Below are 25,515 nucleotides of genomic sequence, written 5' to 3'. Positions count from 1 at the left end.
CGCAAAGCTTGCTCAAGGTCGCATCCGGTCGCAAAAACGTTCACCAACAATTTTAATGGTCTCAGACAATTTTCCTCATTGCAAAAAAAAATTGATGGTGACCCCCCCCCCGCAAAGCTTGTTCAAGGTCGCATGCGGTCGCAAAAACGTTCACCAAAAATTTTAATGGTCTCAGGCAATTTTCCTCATTGCAAAAAAATTTGATGGTGACCCCCCCCCCCGCAAAGCTTGTTCAAGGTCGCATGCGGTCGCAAAAACGTTCACCAACAATTTTAATGGTCTCAGACAATTTTCCTCATTGCAAAAAAATTTGATGGTGACCCCCCCCCCCCGCAAAGCTTGTTCAAGGTCGCATCCGGTCGCAAAAACGTTCACCAACAATTTTAATGGTCTCAGGCAATTTTCCTCATTGCAAAAAAATTTGATGGTGACCCCCCCCCCCCCCGCAAAGCTTGTTCAAGGTCGCATCCGGTCGCAAAAACGTTCACCAACAATTTTAATGGTCTCAGACAATTTTCCTCATTGCAAAAAAATTTGATGGTGACCCCCCCCGGCAAAGCTTGTTCAAGGTCGCATCCGGTCGCAAAAACGTTCACCAACAATTTTAATGGTCTCAGGCAATTTTCCTCATCGCAAAGAAATGTTCAAAATTTGATGGTGACCCCCCCCCCCCCCCCCAAAAAAAAAACAAGCGCCACCTCTGCTGGTACCTTATCAAAATATCTGAGCTGGTACTCCAGGATGTCCCCGTTGGGTCTGTCGGGCTGCGGCCACGACAACGTGATGGAGTCCGGGGCACGGCTCAGCTGGTGCATCATGGGAACCGTACTGGGAACTGTGGGAGAGACAACACACGGGCCGGCTGATATTCAAGAGGCCGTTCAAGAGCGCAACGTTGCGCAAGACAGAGGAGTCCATTTCATTTCATTTCATTTCACAAGGCAGCATGCAACAAAAAAGCTCCTTCCGCGGTCCTTTCCGTCATCCCACAGGGACTAGAATGCGATCTGACAGGAGATTGTAACCTCGAGCGACCTTCCTGCCTGGACAGCAGGGGCGGAAAGAGAAAGCGGAAGGGCAGCGATGGCGCTCGCTCTTCATGCCAAACGCAAATACGTTGGCATCAAAAGCAGGGCTTTCATCTCCTCTTTTTTTTTTTTCATCCTCCTTTCCGTCTGGACTCACCTGACTGGCTGGTGGTAAAATTGATGCTTGCGTAACGAGCTGGGAAAGGGCTCAGCGCAGACACTTCATTCAAGGCTTGCACCTGGCGAAAGCAACAACAACACAGCCGTGACACTTCATTAGGGAGGCCAAAACACGCGCTGCGATTTGCCAACGGCGCCGTAATACGACGTAGATGTAAAAAAAAAAAAAAAAAAAAGTCAACCATTAAGAAAAAAAAAAAACAAAGCCCTTCCTTCCACCTTGAGCCCAGGGATGGCAATGGCCACTGATGAAAAAAGCGGAAAGGGGCGTGGCCTGGGCGGGGCAACCAATCACAACAAGTAAGACATCATCCACGTCCAATCGCAGGGCTGTTTACAATCGGAAGATGGAAAGACCGATCGGGAGAGCTCGTGAAAACTCGCCGACAAGGTACCTGACCCCCCCCCCCCAATTTTTTTTCCTCAACGGATTATTTAGACGATTCCCAAAAATGATCAATTTAAGAAATAAAACGTCGGAAAATCCACACCTGTATGAGATACGTGACTCTGGTGAGCAGGTTGCCGAGGGTCACGCTGGTTTGTTTGAGGTTGGTCTGGACGGGACTGAAGGCGACGCCCTCGCCGCACCAGGAGCACGCGGCCGGGTTGGCGATGGCGGGCGAGGGGCAGATGCGACACACCACGCCGTACCACACTTCGCTGCGGCCTCCCATGTCCACCGGAGGGCGCCAGCGTAGAGACACCCCGCCGTCGCCGCTTTCGTACTCCCAAGACAACGACACCGGAGCGGAGGGAGGAGCTGTTGGAGGGAAGGGAAATTTCAAACGCCGTCCCCGAGTTCAAAATGGGTCCTCGGCATCGGAGTTTGTGGATGTGGCATTTTAGTTGACGCCGCCAACATTGGCCAATGACGTGTGACCCAAATGAAAAGGATGCTAAGCTACGAGCCACAATTCAAGATTTATCTGAGTGAACAGATGACAGATGTGGCGTCAAGATAAATGACTGGGGGGTGGGGGGGGGTTTCCCTCACTTGTGCAGGCAGATGAGTTGGCATCGGCGGGCGCCCGGTAAAAGCTGCTGCGACATTCGCACACGCTGGAGCCCTCTCGGCTGGTGCGGCTGTTGGCCGGGCACACCGAGCAGGGGGCGGAGCCTGAAGCGGGCTTGAAGTAGCCCACGGGGCAGGCTGCCGGGAGACACACAAGGAGGCTCTCGATTAGTCCCAGGTTCCAAAACGTCAACAACGCGCATGTTTCGTTAGCGCGAGTATGTTTGAACGCTGGAAACGCGGACCGTGTGTCGAGTGTTAATCTCAACCGTTGTGCCGGCTGAACTCCGAGGTCGAGGCTAAACGCACCCGCGGCCTCGTTTGTCCTGCGCGCCGCCGTGCGACCGTGGCGTGTCGTTGTGCTGCCATTTCAGCGAGCGCCCCGTTTATGCGTCCGCACCCGACAGGAAAAACGGCTATTTTGTAAGTCAACTGTGCTTAAGCACCCCGCCCCCCTCCAAAAATTGACACATTCAAGATAAACGGTAAATATGTTTACCTTATGTCTTCATTTATGCCCAGACACTAAATAAAACCTGTTTACAATGGAGGTCAACGGAAGCCGCGGTGGATAGAAAAAGTCTACACCCCCCCGTTGAAACACTGAAGCCAGACTGCACAGCGACGGCCAGACTTCCCACAAGAACCCCCCCCCTTTCCCACAAAAAAAGGGCCAAATATGAGACACACATCTCAGTCTAATGAAATGAAAATCTGCCCCATGCCACGAGAAGTTGGGTACACCCTGGAATGGTCGCTAGCCAATCACAGGGCGCACATCGTTTGTCTCATGCTCACACCTTGGTGTCTCTTCAATGATGATTGCACATCTTTGGCGATTTTAAAAAAAAAATGTGTTTTACAGTGAATAGGCGGGTGCAGATTCTGTAATATTCAGTCATATTGATTGTTTTTGGCAGAGGATAAAGAATACATGACTGACTCTACTGCTCTATCGCACGTCGACACGTGTCGCGCACCATCTGTGTTTAAATATCGCCCTCTTTAAACTGCTGAAACACCGATGCTAGTTTCGTTCGCCCGCGTATGGCGTATCGCGTTGCCTATTAGCATGAAGCTAGCGCGGACGCGTGCTACACTCGCATTGCCGCAGTGTGACGCGAGAGGAAGGGGAAAGGAAGAAGGAGCAGAAAATGGACGAATATGGAGAAAAGAAAGTGATAAAAGCCTTTCGGTGTTCGCGCTTGTCTTCTGGGGCCCGCGTGGCTTTTAAACAGGTGTGAAGAGGGTGTGTGGGGGGGGGGCAGCGGGGAAAACCGGCGCGCCGTGTGACTTCACGTTCGTCCATCTTTCATTCTCTGTGTGCACATTAGCGGACGTGTTTTCTTACGGGTTTGACATGAAACATGATGTGGCGAGAAAGCATTATCCCGCGACGGACACGCACACACACACACGCACACGCACACACACACACACGCACGCACACACACACAGATTTGCTTCCATATTGTCCCATCATTAAAATCCAGTTGCCAGCTGCTCGGTGTCGCGCCGTCTCTTTTGTCCGCCACGGAGCCTTTTGGCTCCTTTTTCAGGCCTGTCACAAATGAACAGCTTTCATTCATTCATTCATCTTCCGAGCCGCTTGATCCTCACTCGGGTCGCGGGGGGTGCTGGAGCCTATCCCAGCCGTCTTCGGGCAGTAGGCGGGGGACACCCTGAAATGGTTGCCAGCCAATCGCAGGGCACACAGAGACGAACAACCATTCACACTCATGCTCACACTCACACCTAGTGACAATTTAGAGCGTCCAATCAGCCTGCCATGCATATTTTTGGAATGTGGGAGGAAACCCGAGCACCCGGAGAAAACCCACGCAGGCCCGGGGAGAACATGCAAACTCCACACAGGGAGGCCGGAGCTGGAATCGAACCCGGTACCTCTGCACTGTGAAGCCGACGTGCTAACCACTGAACTACCGGGCCGCTGAATAGCTTTCAATTTATTTTATTTTTTTAAATTTTTTTTTCCACCCCCGATAATATAACAGCGGCGACGACATCACTGCGGTTTATATAGCCGCCAAGGCCGCCAGATGCTAGCTCAAGTTTTCGTCATGAATCAGTTTCCTTCAACTTTTTTTGGTGACACGATGCCAAAACGAGTGATAAAGAAAAATGACATTCAGCACATTTATAGCTTTGATATATCGATGCTGTCGGCAGTAAATAATTTTTTCATGCCGGGCAGTTTTGGATTTCCTCTCGACATTTCAAGTTCAACTTCGAGTCAACTTGATTTGTCAAATGTGCTCGACGTGCAAAACATGCGGCACGCGGACGACATTTCTTTCCTCTCGTTAGAAGGCCCGATTGGTGTTCAAAGAAAGAAACATCCACAAGAGGACAGGAGGGCAGCGAGATTCCATGTCGACATAATACTTTCGCTGCTGCCTGGATCACTGACCCACTTTTTCTCCCCCCCCCCCTCTCTCTTTTGATTCCCAGCATAATCTGTCACACACGCGCTCATGCACAGATGCGAGCGATGCACTGCGACCCTCCGCGCAATTTCTCAGCATCCATAGCAGTGCTCGGAAGCACGATGAATCATCCGTCTGCTCAGCTAGCGGTCGACAAATCCCGTCCTTTTTTTTTTTTTTTTTTTTGCGTACACGATAACATAAAGGAAGCCAGGAAGTAAGACGTCGTGAATGAACACGTGAAGATATCCAAAAGCACAATGGAAGATCGTGTCAATCGGCGGTGACCCCGGACCCCGCAAATGTTTCCAACAGACGCACTCCAAAAAATGCTTTGGGTAGACTCGCTCGGGCTGCAAAATCGAGGGGGGTTGGGGGGGGGCGACTCCATATTTTTAGGGGGCAATTTTCCCTTCCTGCAGGACTGCTTAGTGCAGTGTTTTCCAATCTCCAGAGAGCCAAGGTGCGTATTCGACATGACATGGTGGGGGGGGGGCACATTGCCTAAACCAAAATGCGGAACGATACGTTCAGTTTTTGCTGCTGCGCTGCATCACAGATTTTGGTTCTTTTTTTTGTATCATACCTATGTTGCGGATTATTTGCTAATTCGCAGGAGTTTACTGTGATGATTTTTTTCCCCCCAAGACGGACAGTTCTTTATTATTTTTTTCTCAATACAGAAGCTAAAGTCCAACGCGCTTTTTTTTTTTGTAAAGTACATTTGTAGTCAAAATATTTCTTTCAAAAAGGAGACAAGAGGAGGCTCATCACGAAAACAAGCTTCCGAATGTCAACCGTGATGGTTCGAGCGGCGGCGGGCGGGTGATGTTCCGCTCTACTTGCTTGTGACAAACTCTTGGATGAATTATTCAACTCGCAGTTTTGGAATTTCTTCCTGCCAAAATGTCAGCGGTGATTTTGTGGCGACGCTTTGCCTGTGAAAGATGCACCGTCATCACTCTTGAACTTTCCAGGGTTCCCCAGGGGCACAAGGATGACACTAAATGTGTGAGAGAGAGAGCGAGAGAGAGCGAGCCCAGACTGTATTTTTATCTTTCGTATCTTGAAACTTCTTTCGTAACAAGAGGCAGTATTTTCCTGTTGAGGCGTTTTGTAACTTTCGTAAGTAGAGGTACCACTGGTTCTAGCTAGCGCTGCTAGCCAGCTTGCAAGCTCGCTTCGGTTTCGGCATCGATATCGGTATCAATATCGGTATCGATATCGGCATCGGTATCGATATCGGTATCGATCTCCCATTCTCTCTCTACACTCTCACACTCCCGCACACTCACTTACATACACGTGACTGTGTTGGGCGGGGGCCGATAATCATTTCATTAAAAAAATATGAGGAAATAAGCACGTACCTGCCATTTGAATATTTACGTGCGCATTGTATCGCGAGTCAAGTCAAATCCTTCCGCGTGGAAAGACGACGGACGGCCATAATGTGTTCCACGTAGCATCCTCCAATTGTTTCCAACGATTGGCCACGCACAACAAAATAGTCGGAATGGAGCCCCCCCTTTAGTTTTCTTGCCGCGCTGCGCATTTTGTGGCAGACGCACTTAGCATTGGGAAAAGTACAAAAGTACTTTTTGCTTTTTTTTGCAAGCGAGGTGTCTAAAGCGCCGGCTGAGAAAACGATCGACATTTCACAGACGCGCAGCTCTTCATTTGTAAAATTTGCCATTTGTTGACATTCGCCCAAATGTGCCGGAGAACAAACGATTGCACGTCCACAAAGTCCCGCCGGTCATCTAAGCTCTGCGTTTAATTACCGGTGATGACTTCATCGCCATTTGTCTCCCTTTCAACAATGCAGTCATAGCTCAGTGAATGAATCGAGGAAAAAAAAAAAAAAAAACACAGCCCAAAGTCGGTCGGGACCGTGGGCGGCGATGTGTTAGAATCGTTCAGAAGAGCCTTTCAATCTCAAGTCGGGAAAAGAGAACGAGCCTTGACAGATTTCTCAGTTGACTTGGCAGGACCCAAAAGCTGTCGTTGTCACGAATCGTGCGACTGAAAGTCCCGCGTTTGGACTTTCTATCGCAAGGCAAAGGTGGAGCTGCGGCATTTTTGCAATTTTAAAAGAGCTCGCCCCTTTTTGGGACGGATTTCAATGGCACTGACAAATCTCAGGAAAAGGATGAAGCGGGATTTTTGCCTCTTTGGTTTTCCCCGCGTCACAAGTCTGAACCGGCGAATGAGAAGCGAGCGAGACCGTGCGTGCGCTTAAAAAGGCGCAAAGAAGAAGAAACTGCTCCTTGATTATGGTGCCTATCCTATTTCTGTCCCACTTGTGACCCCCCCCCCAAAAAAAAATACGATTCAAAAGTGCAGAATATATTTGACCTTATCCTATTTTCACAAGTGAATCTCATCGCGACAACAATAGGACGAGAAATACGACTTGACTGCACATTTTGTGATGGCAAAAATGTTATTTCCATTATTTAGGCTGCAGTGAATCAGTTCGAAATCCGTGCCCCCCCCCCCGCACCCCCCCCCCCCAGTCTTTCACTTTGTTCATTCAACAGTTTGTGTGAGTGAGTGGCATCCTATACTGTTCAATCCACCACCCACTGGAGCTCAACACACCCCCGACCCCCCCCCCCCCACCCCACCCCCGGCCGCCGTTTTCATCATTCGCTCACAGATGAGTGGCCATTACTTCCCCGTGACCTAAATGTGTCACATCCCTTGCACATGATGACTCTCCTCCCCCCCCCCCCACCCCGCGCTCTCCTTCTATCTCTTCACTGTTTGTTCATCTCTTAATTGCCCCCCCACCCCCGCCCCCTCCCCGCCCTCACAAACAACAACAACCGACGAGCAAACCGCGAAGAGACGACGTCGGCATCACGATCGGAAAACATCGCCGGCAGTCGCCCAAGTGGCCGAGCGTCAACCGCGCGCCTGCGGGTGTGCTCGCGAATGAGCGCGGCCATACGGATGCAAGTTGCCAGCGCATTTGCTGGATGGGCGCAATGTTTGAAATGGATCATGACGGATTCTTTTTTTTTTTTTTTTTAAATCGCGGAACACACACACAAAAAAAAGACATACCCGTACAAGGAACGCTGAATTTCAACAGAGCTCAGCAAAGCGCATCGTAATTTAATGTCGCGGTTTGATTATGATTTGAATAACACATTGGAACAATCATAAATAACGACACTTAGTAGTGTCACCCATTAAATAAAATTTTAAGTCGTTTTATGGTACGAGCATTGGCGACTTCTGGTATGTGCACAGCGTGCGGCCTTCTAAAAGCTCCGTGAAACGGGAGTTGGGTTGCCACGGTGACAAGTAAATCATTGCCATTTGTAGGGGGAATTTGTAGCCCCTTGTGAGCGGTCTTCTACGATTTTGCTGATAAATGATTATCAATGTCAAACTGTCGGGTCGCAGGGGGGGGGGGGGGGCCAACAAAGGGCACGCTTGTACACGAAGGCGCATTTGTCAATATTTTTACATGTATTTTTATTCTAATATTCAGTCTTGAACTTATTTCAGATTTTTTTTTTTGGGGGGGGGGGGGGGGCTGAAGCGAACAGAATCCAAATCCAAATCTCAAATTTCAGAGAAGTGAATAATATATAGGCCCGGTAGTCCAGTGGTTAGCACGTGGGCTTCACAGTGCAGAGGTACCGGGTTCGATTCCAGCTTCGGCCTCCCTGTGTGGAGTTTGCATGTTCTCCCACATGCGTGGGTTTTCTCCGGGTGCTCCGGTTTCCTCCCACATTCCAAAAACATGCGTGGCAGGCTGATTGAACACTCTAAATTGTCCCTAGGTGTGAGTGCGAATGGTTGTTCGTCTCTGTGTGCCCTGCGATTGGCTGGCAACCGATTCAGGGTGTCCCCCGCCTACTGCCCGAAGACGGCTGGGATAGGCTCCAGCACCCCCCGCGACCCGAGTGAGGATCGAGCGGCTCGGAAGATGAATGAATGAATGAATGAATGAATAATATATAAGACAACAACGTGCGCCAGGCGCCGCTAGCCCCCACACCCCCTTTTTTTTTCTCTTTTCCGTCAGCCGGAGCATCGCCGATGTCGTTTGTATTCCTCCGCAAGCGGAAGAGCCCTCATCAGCCCATCTGTGCGCCGCGAATCGTTCCACACGACAACGCGATTACGCGAGCGTCCTCCGGGAAACCGGGTCAGACTTACCCAAGCAGGCAGATCCATTCAGGTTGGCTTCATAGCCCTCGTCGCAGACGCAGCCTCCGACCGGCACCATCCACTCGCCCTCGGCGTTGCAGTGCATGCGAGGCCCGCTGCCCACTTGGGCCTGGCTGTGGGCCACGCACGCGCCGGCCACGGGCACCAGAGCCGTGGGCTCCGCACCGGAGGGGGTGGCCGGGTAGGACGCCAAGTAGAGGCTGGTGGCGGGACAGCGGCGGTAGAAGACCGACACGCCCATGAGGGAAACGCAGGCGCCGCTGTCCACGATGGCCAGGACGAATCTGCCACAGAAGAAGGAGACGCATCAGTAGCGCACCGGCGCGCGTGGCTAAAGTACTAGAGTAGGAGCGCTGATACTTCAACAGTCAAAGTACTGATTGAAATCCTGCATTTGAGTTGAAATAAAAAGTAAAGATACTTTCATTCATTCATCTTCCGAGCCGCTTGATCCTCACTAGGGTCGCGGGGGGTGCTGGAGCCTATCCCAGCTGTCTCCGGGCAGTAGGCGGGGGACACCCTGAATCGGTTGCCAGCCAATCGCAGGGCACACAGAGACGAACAACCATTCGCACTCACACTCACACCTTGGGACAATTTAGAGCGTCCAATCAGCCTGCCACGCATGTTTTTGGAACGTGGGAGGAAACCGGAGCACCCGGAGAAAACCCACGCAGGCCCGGGGAGAACATGCAAACTCCACACAGGGAGGCCGGAGCTGGAATCGAACCCGGTACCTCTGCACTGTGAAGCCGATGTGCTAACCACTGGACTACCGGGCCGCCCGTAAAGATACTTGTGTTAAAAAATTTTTTTTAAAAAGTATTTGTACTGGTTTAACTCTTGCATTTAAGTACAAGTAAAAAAGGACCAGAGTTGACAACAGTACTCACAGCCTGTCCTTGAGCACAGGTTTTTACAAATACCCCGGCAAAGGTGAAATTACTGATTCAACTTCACGACTTCAATACGACTAAAAGGGTTTAAAAAGTACTCACACTGTACTTAAGTACAAGTAAAAATACTTAACAATAATAAAAAATAAATAAACCATGCGTAGCATGTCTACCAGTGGTGGCAAAAGCACTCACATGATATATACTTGAGTATGAATTATTGTGTCAAGAAAGCGCCTCAAAAAAGTAAAAGTATTGATTCAAAGCCTATAATTGAGTACGGGTGAAAATATTCCACAGGTGAGAAAAGTGTTCACACTCTTTAGGTAAGTAGAATTACAAGTACTTGTGTATGAATGAATGAATGAATGAATGAATGGCTCTGTAAAAGTACTGATTCTCTTCGAATTAAGATAAGATATCCTTATTCGTCCCACACTGGGGAAATTTACAGCCTCCAGCAGCAAGAATGTATGTAGTAAGAAGAAAGAAGAAAGAGAAAAAAAAACAACAAACATCTTTCAATTAAATGCAATATGAACACAAAATGGATAAATCGCAGTACTATTTACAATTTTCCTTCACATCATTTAATTATTATTATTATTATTATTATGATTGTTATTTTTTATTCATCAGCCTGACAGCAGACAGTAAGTAAAGGTAAAACTATATGGCTCAAATATTCACATTCTGTACATAAACAAAATTACAGATAACAGAGTTAAAAAAATAAAAGAGTACTGATTGATCGAGCATTCAACCAAAAAGCACCCCCCCCCGGAAAAAAAAGCACAAGATGTGACACACGTAGTAACAGTCTGTACTTCAGTAGAGATACTATACACCAAAAATATGGTCAAAATAAACCGAGTGAAAAGCAGAAGTAGCGATTCAACTCGTGCGTTCGACCAAAAAGCGAAAACGAAAGCAAAGTTGTCCTCAGTGCACACGAGTGTCGCTTACCCATTGCGTGTAAGCGGTGCGAAGCTGCGTGTCTTGATGTTGATGCGGCTGTATCGGTTGGGTTGGTACTGATGTGGCGAACTGGGCTCCACCTTGGAAAAACTCTTATCGGCGGCGATGGTATCGATCTTCACCCAGCCTTCCCTGCTCTCCTTCTCACCGCTCGAAGGCTGCGCGTACACGGGGAGAGGAGGAAAAAAAACAATGACGTGACTGACAAAACGATGTCAGTATGTTGCACAGCAATCACACACATTATCTTCTGTTCAGATTGGAGGGGTGTGGGGGATGGGGGGGTCACATTAAGTTTTCTTCGTTTTCATTTCATTTGAAATCGTATTTACGCGAAGACGCGGTCGATGTTATAAACCGCTCTATAGTACGTTCGAACGTATTTGCCACTCCAAAAACGTCACCTCGCATCGGAAGTTCCGCCCTTCCCTAGAGATTAATAGAAGATTGAGCAAAATGTTATTATAAACTTATCATCTCTCATGAAATATTAGCATATTGATGGACGTTTTACTACGCCTCGACACCAGTGAAATGACTTACTCGTGGATACTATGACCACCAATGCCACTACAAGTGCCACCTAGCGACTTGGCATGCACACTACAGCATATTTTTTCCCCCAGGTGACACAAAATAAATGCGTTTTTTAAAAATATGTTATCATTGTATCGGTTATTTGTGATACAAATACGGCCAAATGAATGCAAGAGATACCCCGTGTAATTCCTCCGACTAAATATGAGAGCAAGAGAAAATGAGGTACGTAAGCATTGACACGGACATAAGCAGCTCGCAACAGGAATAATAATAATAATACAGTAATAATAATAATACATTTTATTTATAAGCGCCTTTCAAGACACCCAAGGACACTTTACAATAACAAAAAACACAAAACAATACGGGTTGAGCAGAGGCAGCCAAAACGAATTTGCGTTCGAGTCCTCTTGTGGACTTCCGGCGCTTCCTTGCTCCTCCGCTTCCTCATCAGACAGACTTTGATTTGCATGTTGAAAAAAAGGCATCTCATCTCCCGAGCACTCATCTTTACAAATATCACCCCCCTCCCGCGTTACCGAGACGACGCCGCCGCGGTTCTTTCTCACCACTTCGACGTCGGGTTTCCGAAAGGGGCGTCAAAAGCGAAAGAAAGTTCTGGCGGAAATAAATAAAACATCTTTGCAAAGACTGCCACAGCCACTTAGGAAGCCTTTAAGAGGCAATTAGTTGGACTGCGGTGATGTTTGGAGAGATGACAGCGACATCTTTCTATATCTTGTGAATCGGAGCTTATTAGCATCACATCCGCGTGATGCAATCCGTCGTCCCCCCCCCTTGGCAAGAACACAAATGAGTAGTAGCATGATTAGCACAGTGCACGTCGCGTGCTATTTGGTTTTCAGGATGTTGTCCAAACAGAGTCGTGTCATGTTGTGAAAATGGTATGCAACAAAACAGGGTTATAATAACCACCAGAGGGATTTTTCATTATGGTTAGCTTTTAATTTCGTTTTGATTTTTGTTTCAGTTTATTTTTAATTGGTCCTTTGCTGTGTTTTGGTGTAGTTTTAGGAATAGTTTTTGTTTTTAAAAATATATTTGTTGAGTGCAAGATTTCAGAAAGTCACACAATATTGTGGAATGAAGTCGACTATATACAATATCCCGTTTTTTTGAGAGTCGCAACGCTAAAGGCTCCAAAATACGGTACATTCATTCATTCATTCATCTTCCGTACCGCTTGATCCTCACTAGGGTCGCGGGGGGTGCTGGAGCCTATCCCAGCTGTCTCCGGGCAGTAGGCGGGGGACACCCTGAATCGGTTGCCAGACAATCGCAGGGCAAACAGAGACGAACAACCATTCGCACTCACACTCACACCTAGGGACAATTTAGAGCGTTCAATCAGCCTGCCACGCATGTTTTTGGAATGTGGGAGGAAACCGGAGCACCCGGAGAAAACCCACGCAGGCCCGGGGAGAACACACAAACTCCACACAGGGAGGCCGGAGCTGGAATCGAACCCGGTACCTCTGCACTGCGAAGCCGACGTGCTAACCACTGGACTACCGGGCCGCCTAAATACGGTACATGCCTTGGATTATTGTTTTATGGTCTGCCTAAATGTCTCGTAGCAGCCTTTGCGTTCAGTTCAGATTGCTTAAAGCGTAGTAACGCTGCCACATAGATGCTAGTTCTTAGCCGGCATGTCTGTGTAGTTTCCCATTTGATGTTAGCATTCAGGTAGCAGAGGCAAGGCGAGGTTGCTTTGCAGTAAAAACACAACCATTTTGTTTGATGTTTACTTTGACATTAACCTTCAACTGATTGGCAATAAGCTGCTTGAAGTCTTGAGTTGCTAGCCACCGAACAGTAATGGTGTCGTCTCAAATTCAAATTTGCAAGTGACTTTAAGAGTCAGGGCCTGGTGTAGGGAAACCGTTCTGCGTGTGAGTGTCTGGGTGCGAGTTGAGGTCGACATCAGCTTGTGCCTTAGTGCTGATGCATTTTACCGTTTACTGACAATAAGTAAGTATGCTGCTAGAGCGACAACGATATCAAACGACGGCTCTCGGGCCTCACCTCAGGTGCCCAAGTCCTCTCCAGTTCCCGCTGGCTGTCGGCCTGCTTGTAGTACAAGGTGAGCGTCTCCCGGCAGGTGGGCGACGGGTTCCGCAGGCTGGCGCAGTCCCGCACGGAGAAGCGCAGTGTGACAAAGACCCGCGGGGCGGAGTGGCGGACCAGGAAGGGCGTGGCCAACCAGTTGTCCTTCGTGCGAGAATTCTGGTTGATGTTGCACACCTCAAACGTCCGGATGAGCCTCCCGCGGTCGTCCAGGATGCTCACTTCGTCCCACTGGAAGGGACACGAACAACATTGCAAGCCGTGATGAGTCAAAATGTGAATGTAACCCCTTCCGGTTAAGCTTCGCCAATTATCCACCGCCAGTGTGGGAATTAAAAAAATAAAATAAAAAAAATCCTAAATCTTTTTCTGGAGCAACATTGAGGAATGATGCATTCAGGCTCATCATCATCATGCTTGTTGGAGAGGCACCAATGGCAATAGCAATATATATATAAAAAAATAGGAAGGGCTCATATTTATGATTTGATTTGAGCTGAAATGCGGGTGAGCCTGGTAATCCCTCCGGTGACAAAGGACAGGGAGGGGTGGCAGCTCAGACCCCAAACGAGGACACACACACACACTCACACACGCACACACACACACACACATGTGCACACACGTGTATTTCCAGACATATGGACGCGATGCTGCCCCTTGTGGAGAGGAGAAGGGTGGCATAAGAATGCAAGATGCTCCGAGTGAAATCCTGATCTCCGGTGCAGAGACTCCAACCCAAAGAGAGAGTGAAAGCGCAGTGGCGTGCATGTGAAAGAAGGTAAGATTTAAAGAATAACAGCAACAGATTAAGGTGGGGGGGTGGGGGGGGGGCAGTCACTAAGAGCATGGAGACACAGCAAGTACGCAGACTCTCCATGTGCCCCGGAGCCTGGGAAAAGATGGCACATGGAGAGAAAAGTATGGAAAGAGTGCCACACGCATTCAAACACAAACAAGTCATAACAACTACCCCCCCCCACCCCCTCCCCCCCGACCCCCGTGATCTGTTTCTTTGCTCGTTGCCTGAGGTCATATGAACATATCTTCAGCTCACACACGCGTCCCGTCATGCACGCGCGCATTGTCGGGAGGGACAAATTCTTTGAGTACGATTCATCCAACAAGACCATATTGCAATAACGCATTGTTCGGGTCAGCTGCCGCGTACATTTTTGCCCAGATTTTTTTGGGAGGCCCATGCCGATTTCCATATTTGTCAGGATAAAATTCCCATAAGCGATTCATCAGCTGATTCTAGGTTTTGGTCGAAGCTTCCCAGGCTGAAATTAAAGGCAACGAGAGTAGCCGCTTTTATTGGCTGTGTTCACTCCCACAACGGCGCAAGCCTCACTTTTCCCAACCGCGTCTATGAAAATACCAAAAGAAAGAGACAAGTTCGACTAGACTTTGAGCTAGAGTCGCGCTGGGCTCGAAAAGAGGGCCCCAAGAATGGAAATCTAAACCGGTTCGGACAAAGAAATCAATGAATCGAACCAAAGCACATATTTCCCTCTTCGGTAGCCAACAGCGTTTCTAAAAGTTCCTTTTCTAATGCTTTTCCAAACTATGCATTAGGGTTAAACCGGAGCTCTTTAAATTGTTGTTCACTTTTCATTCAGTCGTGACAATGGATAAAATGTGTGCCTGTGTGTGTGTGTGTGTTTGTATGACTATTCTTGTGAGGACCACTGTGATTATAAGACCAATGTAGTGAGGACATTTTTGACAAGTGAGGACATTTAGGCCAGTCCTCACAAGTTTTTCATTCTAAAGTGTGTGTGTGTGTGTGTGTAATCAGAAGACATATTAGTAGTGCGTCACACTCACTTCCAGATGAATGAACTTTACTGACCCAAGACGTGACCTTGGCACGGTCACGCAACCAGGAACGCGCACGCACACACACGCTTTGACGCACGCATGTTCAAGAAAGGCTGGCAAATCTTTGGTTTAATCACTGCAATCTCATCATGGATGAAATCACATGACACGGAACATGCGGGGGCGCTTTTAAGCCCTGGCGCTGGGGCTTCAAGGCGCCAACGTTTTGCCATGAGTTGTCGAATGTTCCCGTTCTGGTTCCTTACCCCTGTGTCCGGGTAGGTGGTCCAGCCCAGTTCGGTGGTCGACTCCGTTGTGTCCAGCAGCATCACTGTCACATACACAAGCGCACGACATGGTTTTAGAAGGGCGCACAATTGGCATATGTGAAGCATATCAACCATGACGCACGCGGATACGCCCGCCGTGCTAAAAATAGAACCTGATGTCCGCTTTCTAATCAAATGACTTCACCAAATTAAAAAGCAGGGGCTCCGAGTCGAGCCGCTTCTCCTCGAGAGGAGCCAGATGAGGTGGCTTGGGCATCTGATTCGGATGCCTCCTCAGCGTCTCCCTGGTGAGGTGTTCCGGGCATGTCCCACCGGGAGGAGACCCAGAGGAAGACCCAGGACACGCTGGAGAGACTATGTCACCCAGCTGGCCTGGGAACGCCTCGGGATCCCCCGGGGAGAGCTGGAAGAAGTGGCTAGGGAGAGGGAAGTCTGGGCTTCCCTGCTAAAGCTGTTGCCCCCGCGACCCGGCCCCGGATAAGCGGTAGAAGATGGATGGATGGATGGATGGAGCAGATTATTGGCCCGTGGACGGAATTCAGGTCTGGTGCACATCGGCCCTTTGATTTTTCTCCCCAGCCGCCACGCCGAGCAATCCCAGGGCTTTCCCCGCTACGTGCGTATGTCAAAGATTAAAAAGACGATCCGGGAGATGAGGCGGAATTAGCTGGTCACTCGGCGCGTTTTTTTTTTTTTTCCCACTGGTTGCGTTTCGAGCACTCCATGCAAGCAAAATGCACTTCAATGCACGGTGCTGCATGTCGACACATGACCTCGCACGCAATAATGACGCGCCGGTGCAGGGTATGGAATATGATGTCGATAGGTAGAGACTCGAGGCTGTTTGTATGCGTTGCCGCTCCTTGAAGACAGCACCGTAACATTTCAATCAGCCCGTCGATGGCATTTCACGTGAATTTAGCATCAAACCAGAAGAGCTTCGAGATTGACCCTTGAGGAACACCGCAGGAAAGGGGCGCTGACTGCGACTTTTTAGGCCCCACAACCACAGGAAAATGATTAGCGTTAGCATATCGTGCTTTAAAAGTCACATACAAAAGACAAAACAGCAGAAACAAGATAACGCTCGTAGAATAATGATAGAGTAGATTTTAAAAAAAAAAAGGTCACCCAAGTGTTTGCTAAATTTGCTTTGGCTTTGGATGCATCCATTTTGGCAGAGTGGAAAAAGTTTGCGTTGTCGTTTTTTTTTTTTTTTTCGAGCAAAACCGCGCCATTGTGTTCGTACACACATTTTGTTGGGACACTTCAGATCTGGCCACAGGAATTTTTTCCAGCTGGCTCCCCCAAATCCTGCTGGCCGCCGTCCGCTCCAGTCTGGCAGCGTCTGCGCTCGCACGCTTAACCAAAGTTTCCTGTGCACGGTGAAGCGGCAAAGACTTCCTCTCTTGGAATGTTAGCGCTCCGCTAAAAAAATACAATATCGTTGGGCTGCAGTCAATATAAAACGCGCTTAGGGACGTTAGCATCTGCCTCTCTGTCTATGGATAAATAATTCTTACTGGGGGGGTCATACAATTTTGATCTCTTTCTACTCATATTTCATGGCACACAATTGCTCAGTGGAGAGGAATTTCTCTCCCGATGCGTGGAGAAGATTTTTGCGCTGACAGCACACAGGCACAGAAAAAAAAAAACACACACACGACAACAAACAAATAATATCATTTGAAGATTCTCTTGAACACCCTCTTCGCATCTTCCCTTGGTTCTCTGACTGAGCTGTTGCGATTTTTCTTTTTTTTAAGGATGACGCTGGCAGATGGAGACAGCAAATCTGCCTTGTGACTTTTTTTTTTTGGGAGTGGGCGGGGTTACACCCTGAACCGGTTGCCAGCCAATCGCAGGGCACACAGAGACCAACAACCATCCGCGCTCACAGTCGCCCCCTAGGGACAATTTAGAGTGTTCAATCAGCCTGCCGTGCATGTTTTTGGAATGTGGTAGGAAAACGAAACACCTAGAGAAAAGCTACGCAGGCCCGGAGGAGAACATGCAAACTCCACACGGGGAGGCCCGGAGCTGGAATCGAACCCGGTACCTCTGCACTGTGAAGTCGAGGTGCTAACCACTCGACCAACGAGCCGTTTTTGCTGTAGCTTATAGCCCACACACACACACATGCAGAGATACCCATTAAGTGCTATTCTATTTAGCAGATGCTACGCGTGTCTCTCCAAATTCAATTAACATTTGCTGCTTTTAGTTCAGCCAAGCTTGAGTAACAACACGTATAGCAATTTAAAAATGAATATTCGTAAAAATGAATATTCATGGCGGCCCGGTAGTCCAGTGGTTAGCACGTCGGCTTCACAGTGCAGAGGTACCGGGTTCGATTCCAGCTCCGGCCTCCCTGTGTGGAGTTTGCATGTTCTCCCCGGGCCTGCGTGGGTTTTCTCCGGGTGCTCCGGTTTCTTCCCACATTCCAAAAACATGCGTAGCAGGCTGATTGAACACTCTAAATTGTCCCTAGGTGTGAGTGTGAGTGCGAATGGTTGTTTGTCTCTGTGTGCCCTGTGATTGGCTGGCAACCGATTCAGGGTGTCCCCTACTGCCCGGAGACAGCTGGGATAGGCTCCAGCACCCCCCGCGACCCTAGTGAGGATCAAGCGGTACGGAAGATGAATGAATGAATGAATGAATGAATATTCATGTCCATCTAATTCACCCGTCATGCGCGAGTGAGGTACTAACGGATGCCAGAGCAGATGTACATGAGCCGGGTCAGCGGCGGCGAGCCGAGCCTCATGATTGTCTTGTGGCGTGACATTTGCACGGTGAATAATTCACGGTGACATGCCGAGGTAGAGCGTTGAGTGCACACCTTTCAGAGAATTAAGACCTTGCGACATGGGCAAAAAGTGGGGGCACAGTTGCCTTGCACGGCCACTTGGCTGTAAAAGCCTCTTTATTTAACTCTGTCGCACACACGCGGCCACAGCATCTCTGGGTTTTTTTTGGGGGGGGGGCGGGGGGGGGGGGGTCCATCTGACAGCAGAAACACTCAGCTTTTGTTCCTGACAGCTCCGAGAAGTGCTGAGTCTGCAATCTGGACCTGAGTGCTGTTGCATTGAAAGCGCACCGCTGCTTCTTTGACCAGCTCCTCCATCGTGTCCCTTGTCCCCCCCCCCCCCCGCCCCCCAGCCTCCCATCGCACATCCTCCAAACCCAGTGGGAGTACAAATATTCAAGGAAACCTAAGCTGTGATCATTGTAGCCATTTCACGCAGAAGATAAAGAATACATGCCAATGTCTATAGGTGAATAATGACATCAAAGCTAGTTTTGTTAGCCCATTAATGGCCTCTTGCGTTGTTTTGTAGCATTAGGCTAAGGAATTTTCATAAGACACTTATGTGGTTTGTTGAAATATGCCACTTAAAATTCTTTGTTTTACATTTACCATGAGAGTAGTGTTTAACTATATGTGGCTAGAAACAGTTTGATGCAAGCGCGTTTATGAAGTATTGCTTACTATCTGCTAGACTGCTACTTGGTGTAGCGGCCACGGTAGCACTCATCACGAAACTTTTTCGCTGGCAACTTAAGACCAAAAAGTCAGCTGAGCAAATGATAGTATCTCGAAATGAGGGAATTTGTATATTTTTGAGTTGTACACTTTTTATCTCTCAGTTCACGTTTGCGAATTTAGGGGAACACATTTGATAGCTTAGAAGTCGCGTCAATGCTAGCTAGCTAGCTAGCTAGCTCTTGTTTTGAAAAACAAAACAACGCACTACATTTTTTATGGGGGGTCTGATTCCAAGTACGACAAGTTGGTAATAGAAGAATTTGATGCGTTCAATTTTTTTTTCTGTTGTGCCAAGGTATCGAAACGGGTGTTGTATACAAATGACACATTTACTTTTGTGCTTGCGTGACTTGAGTTAAACTCCAAAATGGCCGCACCTCAAAGATGAACCTTTGTTGGAGTAAGTCAGTTGTGATGAGCGCAGTAACATTTTGGAGCCATTTAGGTGGTAATAAAATTCTCATTTCTTCCAATCTCATCTTTTACTTTGTACTACTAGTTAGCATCAAGAGCAACTTCACTCGTCGAACTAAACTAGCGTTTGACGGATACTTTTCCTTAAGTCCATACAAGTCTGTCAAATCCGTATTTTAAACGCAGCGCGACTACTTTTGTCACCTTCCTTCCTTCTTTTTCTTCTTACCCCCCCCCCCCCCGCTCCCATGTGTATTATTTATCTGGCAAAGTGTCTGGTGTACATTAAAAGCGGACGCCGAATGGTGTTTGTCTCTCGCCGAGTCCAAGCGTGGGTGTAAAAGCTCTCGTCTGCGGTTCAGCGGTGACCCCGCATTAGTTCACGGGCGACCTCCTTCGCTTGGCTCACGAGTGCCGCCCCCCCCAAACTCGCAGCCTCCGATACCATTTTCCGCATTTGCGGTCACACTCTCGCGCCTGCAAATCGTCGTGTTTGTTGTCGGCGTCGCGCCTGCTATCACGCCACGTGTTATTTTAACACCTCACGCAATCCGCCAAAGACTTGGCTTGGATTAGTACCAAATGCGCCGGGTTGGTCTACCACTTAAGCAAGCATACACTGTACTCCCTTATATTTTGCACTCTTGAAACGGATGGGTCAAAAATTAACCCAATGTGGGTTAATTTAAACCAGCGCCGGGTCCAAAAGAACTATTCATTCATTCATTCATCTTCCGAACCGCTTGATCCTCACAAGGGTGGCGGGGGGTGCTGGAGCCTATCCCAGCTGTCTCCGGGCAGTAGGCGGGGGACACCCTGAATCGGTTGCCAGCCAATCGCAGGGCACACAGAAACGAACAACCATTCGCACTCACACTCAAACCTTGGCACAATTTAGAGTGTTCAATCAGCCTGCCACGCATGTTTTTGGAATGTGGGAGGAAACCGGAGCACCCAGAGAAAACCCACGCAGGCCCGGGGAGAACATGCAACCTCCACACAGGGAGGCCGGAGCTGGAATCGAACCCGGTACCTCTGCACTGTGAAGCCGACGTGCTAACCACTGGACTACCGGGCCGCCCAGAAGAACTAAGCCAAGGCTATTTAGAGCCACTGCAGTGGGTCAAGATTTTGATCCAACGAGGGGTTAAAAACGACTCACGCCGATGTGTTAAAGCCCTTCGACAAAATTAGGGTTAGGACTCGCTGCTAACATGTTGGAAGACGTGACATTTCCTTCAACTTCAGAATACAGCAAAACTAAATAAAATTCCACCTGCATGCTGCCATTTCCTTGTAAAATGGCTGCACTTGGGCGGCCTGGTAGTCCAGTGGTTAGCACGTTGGATTCACAGTGCAGAGGTACCGGGTTCGATTCTAGCTCCGGTCTCCCTGTGTGGAGTTTGCATGTTCTCCCCGGGCCTGCGTGGGTTTTCTCCGGGTGCTCCAGTTTCCTCCCACATTCCAAAAACGTGCGTGGCAGGCTGATTGAACACTCTAAATTGTCCCTAGGTGTGAGTGTGAGTGCGAATGATTGTTTGTTTCTGTGTGCCCTGCGATTGGCTGGCAACCGATTCAGGGTGTCCCCCGCCTGCTGCCCGAAGACAGCTGGGATAGGCTCCAGCACCCCCTGCGACCCTAGTAAGGATCAAGCGGCTTGGAAGATGAATGAATGAATTAATGAATTAATGCACTTGGGAGGGCGCAGCCCTCCGATCCGCTCCAGGTGCCCCACCCTCAAAAAGTGGGTCCAGGACGGGGGCCTCCACCAGACCATCATTACGCGCGACCACATGCGGCCCCCGCGATACGCCAAGACAGAGACGGCAGCAGGGCCGAGCAAAGAGGAGCGGATGAACCTTATTCCCGAAATAAGCACGGCTCGTGTCAGAGGGACTCATCAAAAATTCCCTCGCGGTTTGTCCCGCTGGATGCGGGCAGGCTGCCGTTTTTCACTTGCGACGGACGGCGACCTCGGAAAAAGAAGCCGGTCTAGAAAAAAATTAGCCAGCGGTGGCTTTGTAACGAGCGCCATTCATCTGCAGGTCAGATAACCACACAAAGGAGCCCCCAACCGGGATCGATAAAGCTTTCGGAATGGGAAAAATATCACGAGACTTGTTGCTCATCCTTTTTTTCTTTTTCAGGAGAGCCGGGGCCTTTGGGAGGGGGGCGGGGGTCAAAAAAGATCAAGTCGGAGGGGTCAGAAAGTTGATGAGTGGACAACACTAAGTAGTCAATCACTTTGTCGCGTTGCCGCCGTTGTCATGCTAACAAACACAAAACTTTTTTTTTTTTTTTTTTTTGCATGAGACCAAAAGTCCCTACAAAACGGAGTGATTTGAACCAGAGTGGGACAACTGGATATAAAAGTGGGGCTTCATATTCCCACCCCCACTAAAAATAAATAAATAAATAATAAATAAAATAAGGGCGGCCCGGTAGCCCAGTGGTTAGCACGTGGGCTTCACAGTGCAGAGGTACCGGGTTCGATTCCAGCTCCGGCCTCCCTGTGTGGAGTTTGCATGTTCTCCCCGGGCCTGTGTGGGTTTTCTCCGGGTGCTCCGGTTTCCTCCCACATTCCAAAAATATGCGTGGCAGGCTGATTGAACACTCTAAATTGTCCCTAGGTGTGAGTGTGAGTGCGAATGGTTGTTCGTCTCTGTGTGCCCTGCGATTGGCTGGCAACCGATTCAGGGTGTCCCCCGCCTACTGCCCGGAGACGGCTGGGATGGGCTCCAGCACCCCCCGCGACCCTAGTGAGGATCAAGCGGCTCGGAAGATGAATGAATGAATGAATAAACTTTTCGTCATTTTTTATTGCGAAAAAAAAAAAAAATTCGCAATAAAAAATATTGTGAAATATTACGCAATATTTTTTTATTGCGAAATATTACGCAATATTTTTTTTTCATATTGCGAAAAAAAAAATTGTCCCGAGGGGTGAGCGTGAGCGCGCATGGTTGTCGCCCTGCGATTGGCTGGCAACCGGTTCAGGGTGTAATACTGGCAATGGGACGGTTGATCGAACCAACCCGATTTTTTAAAATTCGTCCTCACAGGGCCAGAGAGCTGGCCCTCAACGACGTCAACATTTTTCCGTCCTCCTATTTTTTTGCTCTGAGCAAAACTTGTTGTTGTCGTGGTGCAAAGTTATGACTTTAATTCAGCCCGTAAACACGCTTGGAATTGAAAATATGAATCTCAAAACATCTTTCACCATGGAAATGAATGGAACTGACATTAATCTGTCCCAGCTTTCTAGAAAGTGTTTTAAAAAAAAAGAAAAATAGCAGTCTGTCTTTCAGACAAGCAAAGAAGAGTTTACCCAACTACTTTAAGTCATTTAGTCATCTGCTGGAATATGAATTGGTTCCTCACAGAGGATAAAGACAATATGCCAGTCAGGATTCTTATATTTTCCGTCTCCATGTGTTGCTCCTGTTTGAGTTCAAATATCCATCGCTGAAGGCAAAATGCATTGCTCGCCTCTTCTCTTGCATACTAAATCATTTTTCTGTAGAAAAACCAAAACACAACAAAACAAAACATGCTGACGCTGCATCCTGCCCTTTCCGCCAGGGAGCACGCAGCAACCGAGTTGCTTTTTTTTTTTTTTTTTCCGGCCGACTGACAACCGACTGTGTCACGCACGGCACGCCTTTTGTTTTCTTTTTACACCAGCCTGGAAAAGACGGCTTATCACACCCAAGGAAAAGGGCGACTATCGGCCTAATTAAGACGCAATTAAAGAGCAAACCTCCCGTGGAAATTTGGCCAACGTGACCTTGAAGTGAGAACACGACCCTTAAAGCGGGGTGACCTGCTGGGTACAGAACATGCCAAATCCACACAGAGAAGACTGACGAGCAAAACCCCGAGCTCCTCAACCGTGAGGCCGATGCGCTAACCGCTAACCCACCACGCTCACGTGATTGAAATGAGCTGTGTGAAGGTGCTTATTATCACGCTTGAACGTCTCAATGTTTGAGACGGCTCAGCTCAGGAGGAGCACGGGGAGTGGTTGGTAAGCACGCCTAACAGTCAAAAGTTCTGGGTTCGAATTTCGGTTTTAGTGTGTGTGCGCACTGAAGCTACAAAAGAACCGATGAAATGTTTGGGCGGCTCAGGAACACAGAAGCAATCAGGTCGTCACACACAGAAGCTGTCAGAGCAGACCCGAAGATCCCGTAACAAGGCAGATTTATATGGCTGCCCCCCCCCCCCCCATAGTGGGTCAATCGTGTATTACGCGGAGCTTCATTTCAATGCCACAAAGTCCGACAGCCAAACGGACCCGCGCCGCGGCCTTGCTTACCATCTTTCATCCTCATCCAGACCATCTGCTGCCAGCCCTGATCGATGGGTGGGGGTAAGTTAGCTCTCTTTTGCGGCGTGAGTGACTCACGCACAAGCCAACAGTCAGTGATTCCTATCTTTTTTTTTAGATACAATCATGTGACTTCCACAAGTCCGTTTACGCGTTTTGAAATGATTTGTGTTTATAAGAATAGGCTCATTGCCGGGTTGGTACATCTTTGTTCCATCACTAAGAATATTGCATTGACAGACAAATGTCAGCAGTCTAAACAATGATCCCTGTGGAACACCGGTGGGGTCGATTTGTAGAAGAACATGAGAAGTTGAAGATGAAGAAGATTCTTCTTTCAATTGTTGGAGTTGCATTAAATAGGTAAATAGAATAAATGTAAATTTCCCCAGTGTGGGACGAATAAAGGATATCTTATCTTATCTTATCTTAATACATCTTCAGAAACGACGAGAATTGAAAATTGCATTTGAAAAACAGAAGAGCATGTAAAAGTGTATTACTGTGTGAATTTAAAAAGGGGCTAGAATAAAAGATGATAAGGTGCAAATATTAAAAAATTGGGTAAAAAAATAAGGTGCAGTTTGCCAGGGCTGACGCGTGTGCGAGTTTTCGTTCATGTTTAGGACCTCAAAAATATGAATCCTCGCAGAGAATAATGATATTGACGTCGATAATAGTGACCTTCGCCGTGGTCGCTGTTTTGGGCCCCAAAATTGTCATTTGTATTCTAATTTAATGTTGGAGGAGGTGCCTCTTTTAACCCCCACCACCACACACACCATCTTCAAGGAAACAACACACACACACACGCGCACAAATGATATCTTAGTAATTAGATTACAGTGAGATCGCTAAAGACTGCCCACTCTCATCTGCCCGGGAGAAAGTCTCACTTAAACCATCTTGCACATTTGCAAGAAAGGGGTCTGGCAAAGGGTCAAGGGGGGGGGGGGGGGGGGGCGGGGTTATGGGTGTCCTGGCCTGAGGGTGGACATAGTTTATGCAATTTAGCATTCATTTGTGTCTGCTGCCTTTTCTCCATATTCTTTTGTTTGCTGGCGCACGACACACACCTGGAACCACTCACAGAGACAGACACACACACACACACGTTGCAACAAGGTGTGACTCCTTGCAACAAGGAGTTGAATTCCCATACATTGCTGTCAAATAGTTCCCAGGGAGCCACGGTGAGTAAGTTTCTACTTCTAGCCACCTCCCACTAAAATCGATCCCTTATGAAAAATTAAATATTTATGAGCGTGGGTTAAAAAAAATTTTTTAAAGTTACTTCTTACCTTCCTCAGCTGAATTGGGTCGGAGAAAGAAACAGAGGGACAGAAGGACGCTCCACATCTCCACTACAGAGTGACACTGACAGCGGGCCGGGGAGGGAGAGAGCATGCAAGAGTGAGAGACGTGTTCGTGTGAACGCGCGCGCGCGTGCGCGCGTGTGTGTGTGTGTGGAGGGAGGGAGGGAAAGAGTGGGTAGGTGGAGTCTGTTTGTTCCCACTATCAGCAATGGGAGGAGAACGAATGGATGACAGGAAAGGGGGGGGGGTTAAAAATTTGGCGTATGTACACAAAATGCTGTTGTCATGGAAACGGGGAAGTTAATAAGAGGTGTGACACCCACCTCGAGGTTAAGCCGGCATGTTGCGGCGTTCCTCACATGCCTGTATAATGCTCACGTTTTTTTTTTCAATATATGTGAACATTTTGTGGAGTCACAAGCACC

At 48.4% G+C, this 25,515-nt stretch overlaps 3 protein-coding genes and 1 pseudogene across 3 annotated transcripts in view; all 4 read right to left on the bottom strand.

Moving 5' to 3' along the window:
* LOC127601203 (ephrin type-B receptor 5-like) overlaps positions 1-25,233 on the bottom strand; it is a 25,564-nt gene extending 331 nt beyond the window's left edge. The window contains exons 1-9 of the mRNA XM_052066267.1: positions 25,076-25,233; positions 15,454-15,518; positions 13,322-13,594; positions 10,724-10,893; positions 8,850-9,145; positions 2,206-2,361; positions 1,700-1,971; positions 1,186-1,267; positions 690-835 (exon numbers count right to left, since the gene is read on the bottom strand). Coding sequence (XP_051922227.1) covers positions 690-835; positions 1,186-1,267; positions 1,700-1,971; positions 2,206-2,361; positions 8,850-9,145; positions 10,724-10,893; positions 13,322-13,594; positions 15,454-15,518; positions 25,076-25,181 — 1,566 coding nt within the window. The 5' untranslated portion in view covers positions 25,182-25,233. The remainder of the gene's footprint in view (positions 1-689; positions 836-1,185; positions 1,268-1,699; positions 1,972-2,205; positions 2,362-8,849; positions 9,146-10,723; positions 10,894-13,321; positions 13,595-15,453; positions 15,519-25,075) is intronic.
* Positions 1-25,515, bottom strand: part of LOC127600668 (cytochrome c oxidase subunit 6B1-like) — a 74,803-nt gene that overhangs the window by 34,733 nt on the left and 14,555 nt on the right. The window lies entirely within an intron of this gene.
* LOC127600519 (solute carrier family 2, facilitated glucose transporter member 3-like) overlaps positions 1-25,515 on the bottom strand; it is an 80,994-nt gene that overhangs the window by 45,721 nt on the left and 9,758 nt on the right. The gene's annotated exons all lie outside the window — the stretch shown is intronic.
* Positions 1-25,515, bottom strand: part of LOC127600520 (solute carrier family 2, facilitated glucose transporter member 3-like) — an 80,689-nt pseudogene that overhangs the window by 45,721 nt on the left and 9,453 nt on the right.

The sequence above is a fragment of the Hippocampus zosterae genome, chromosome 5, assembly GCF_025434085.1.
Source record: "Hippocampus zosterae strain Florida chromosome 5, ASM2543408v3, whole genome shotgun sequence".
In the NCBI taxonomy this organism is placed as follows: Eukaryota; Metazoa; Chordata; class Actinopteri; order Syngnathiformes; family Syngnathidae; genus Hippocampus; species Hippocampus zosterae.
The sequence above is the reverse complement of the archived record's forward strand: the minus strand, read 5'-3'. Positions and strand labels throughout refer to the sequence as shown.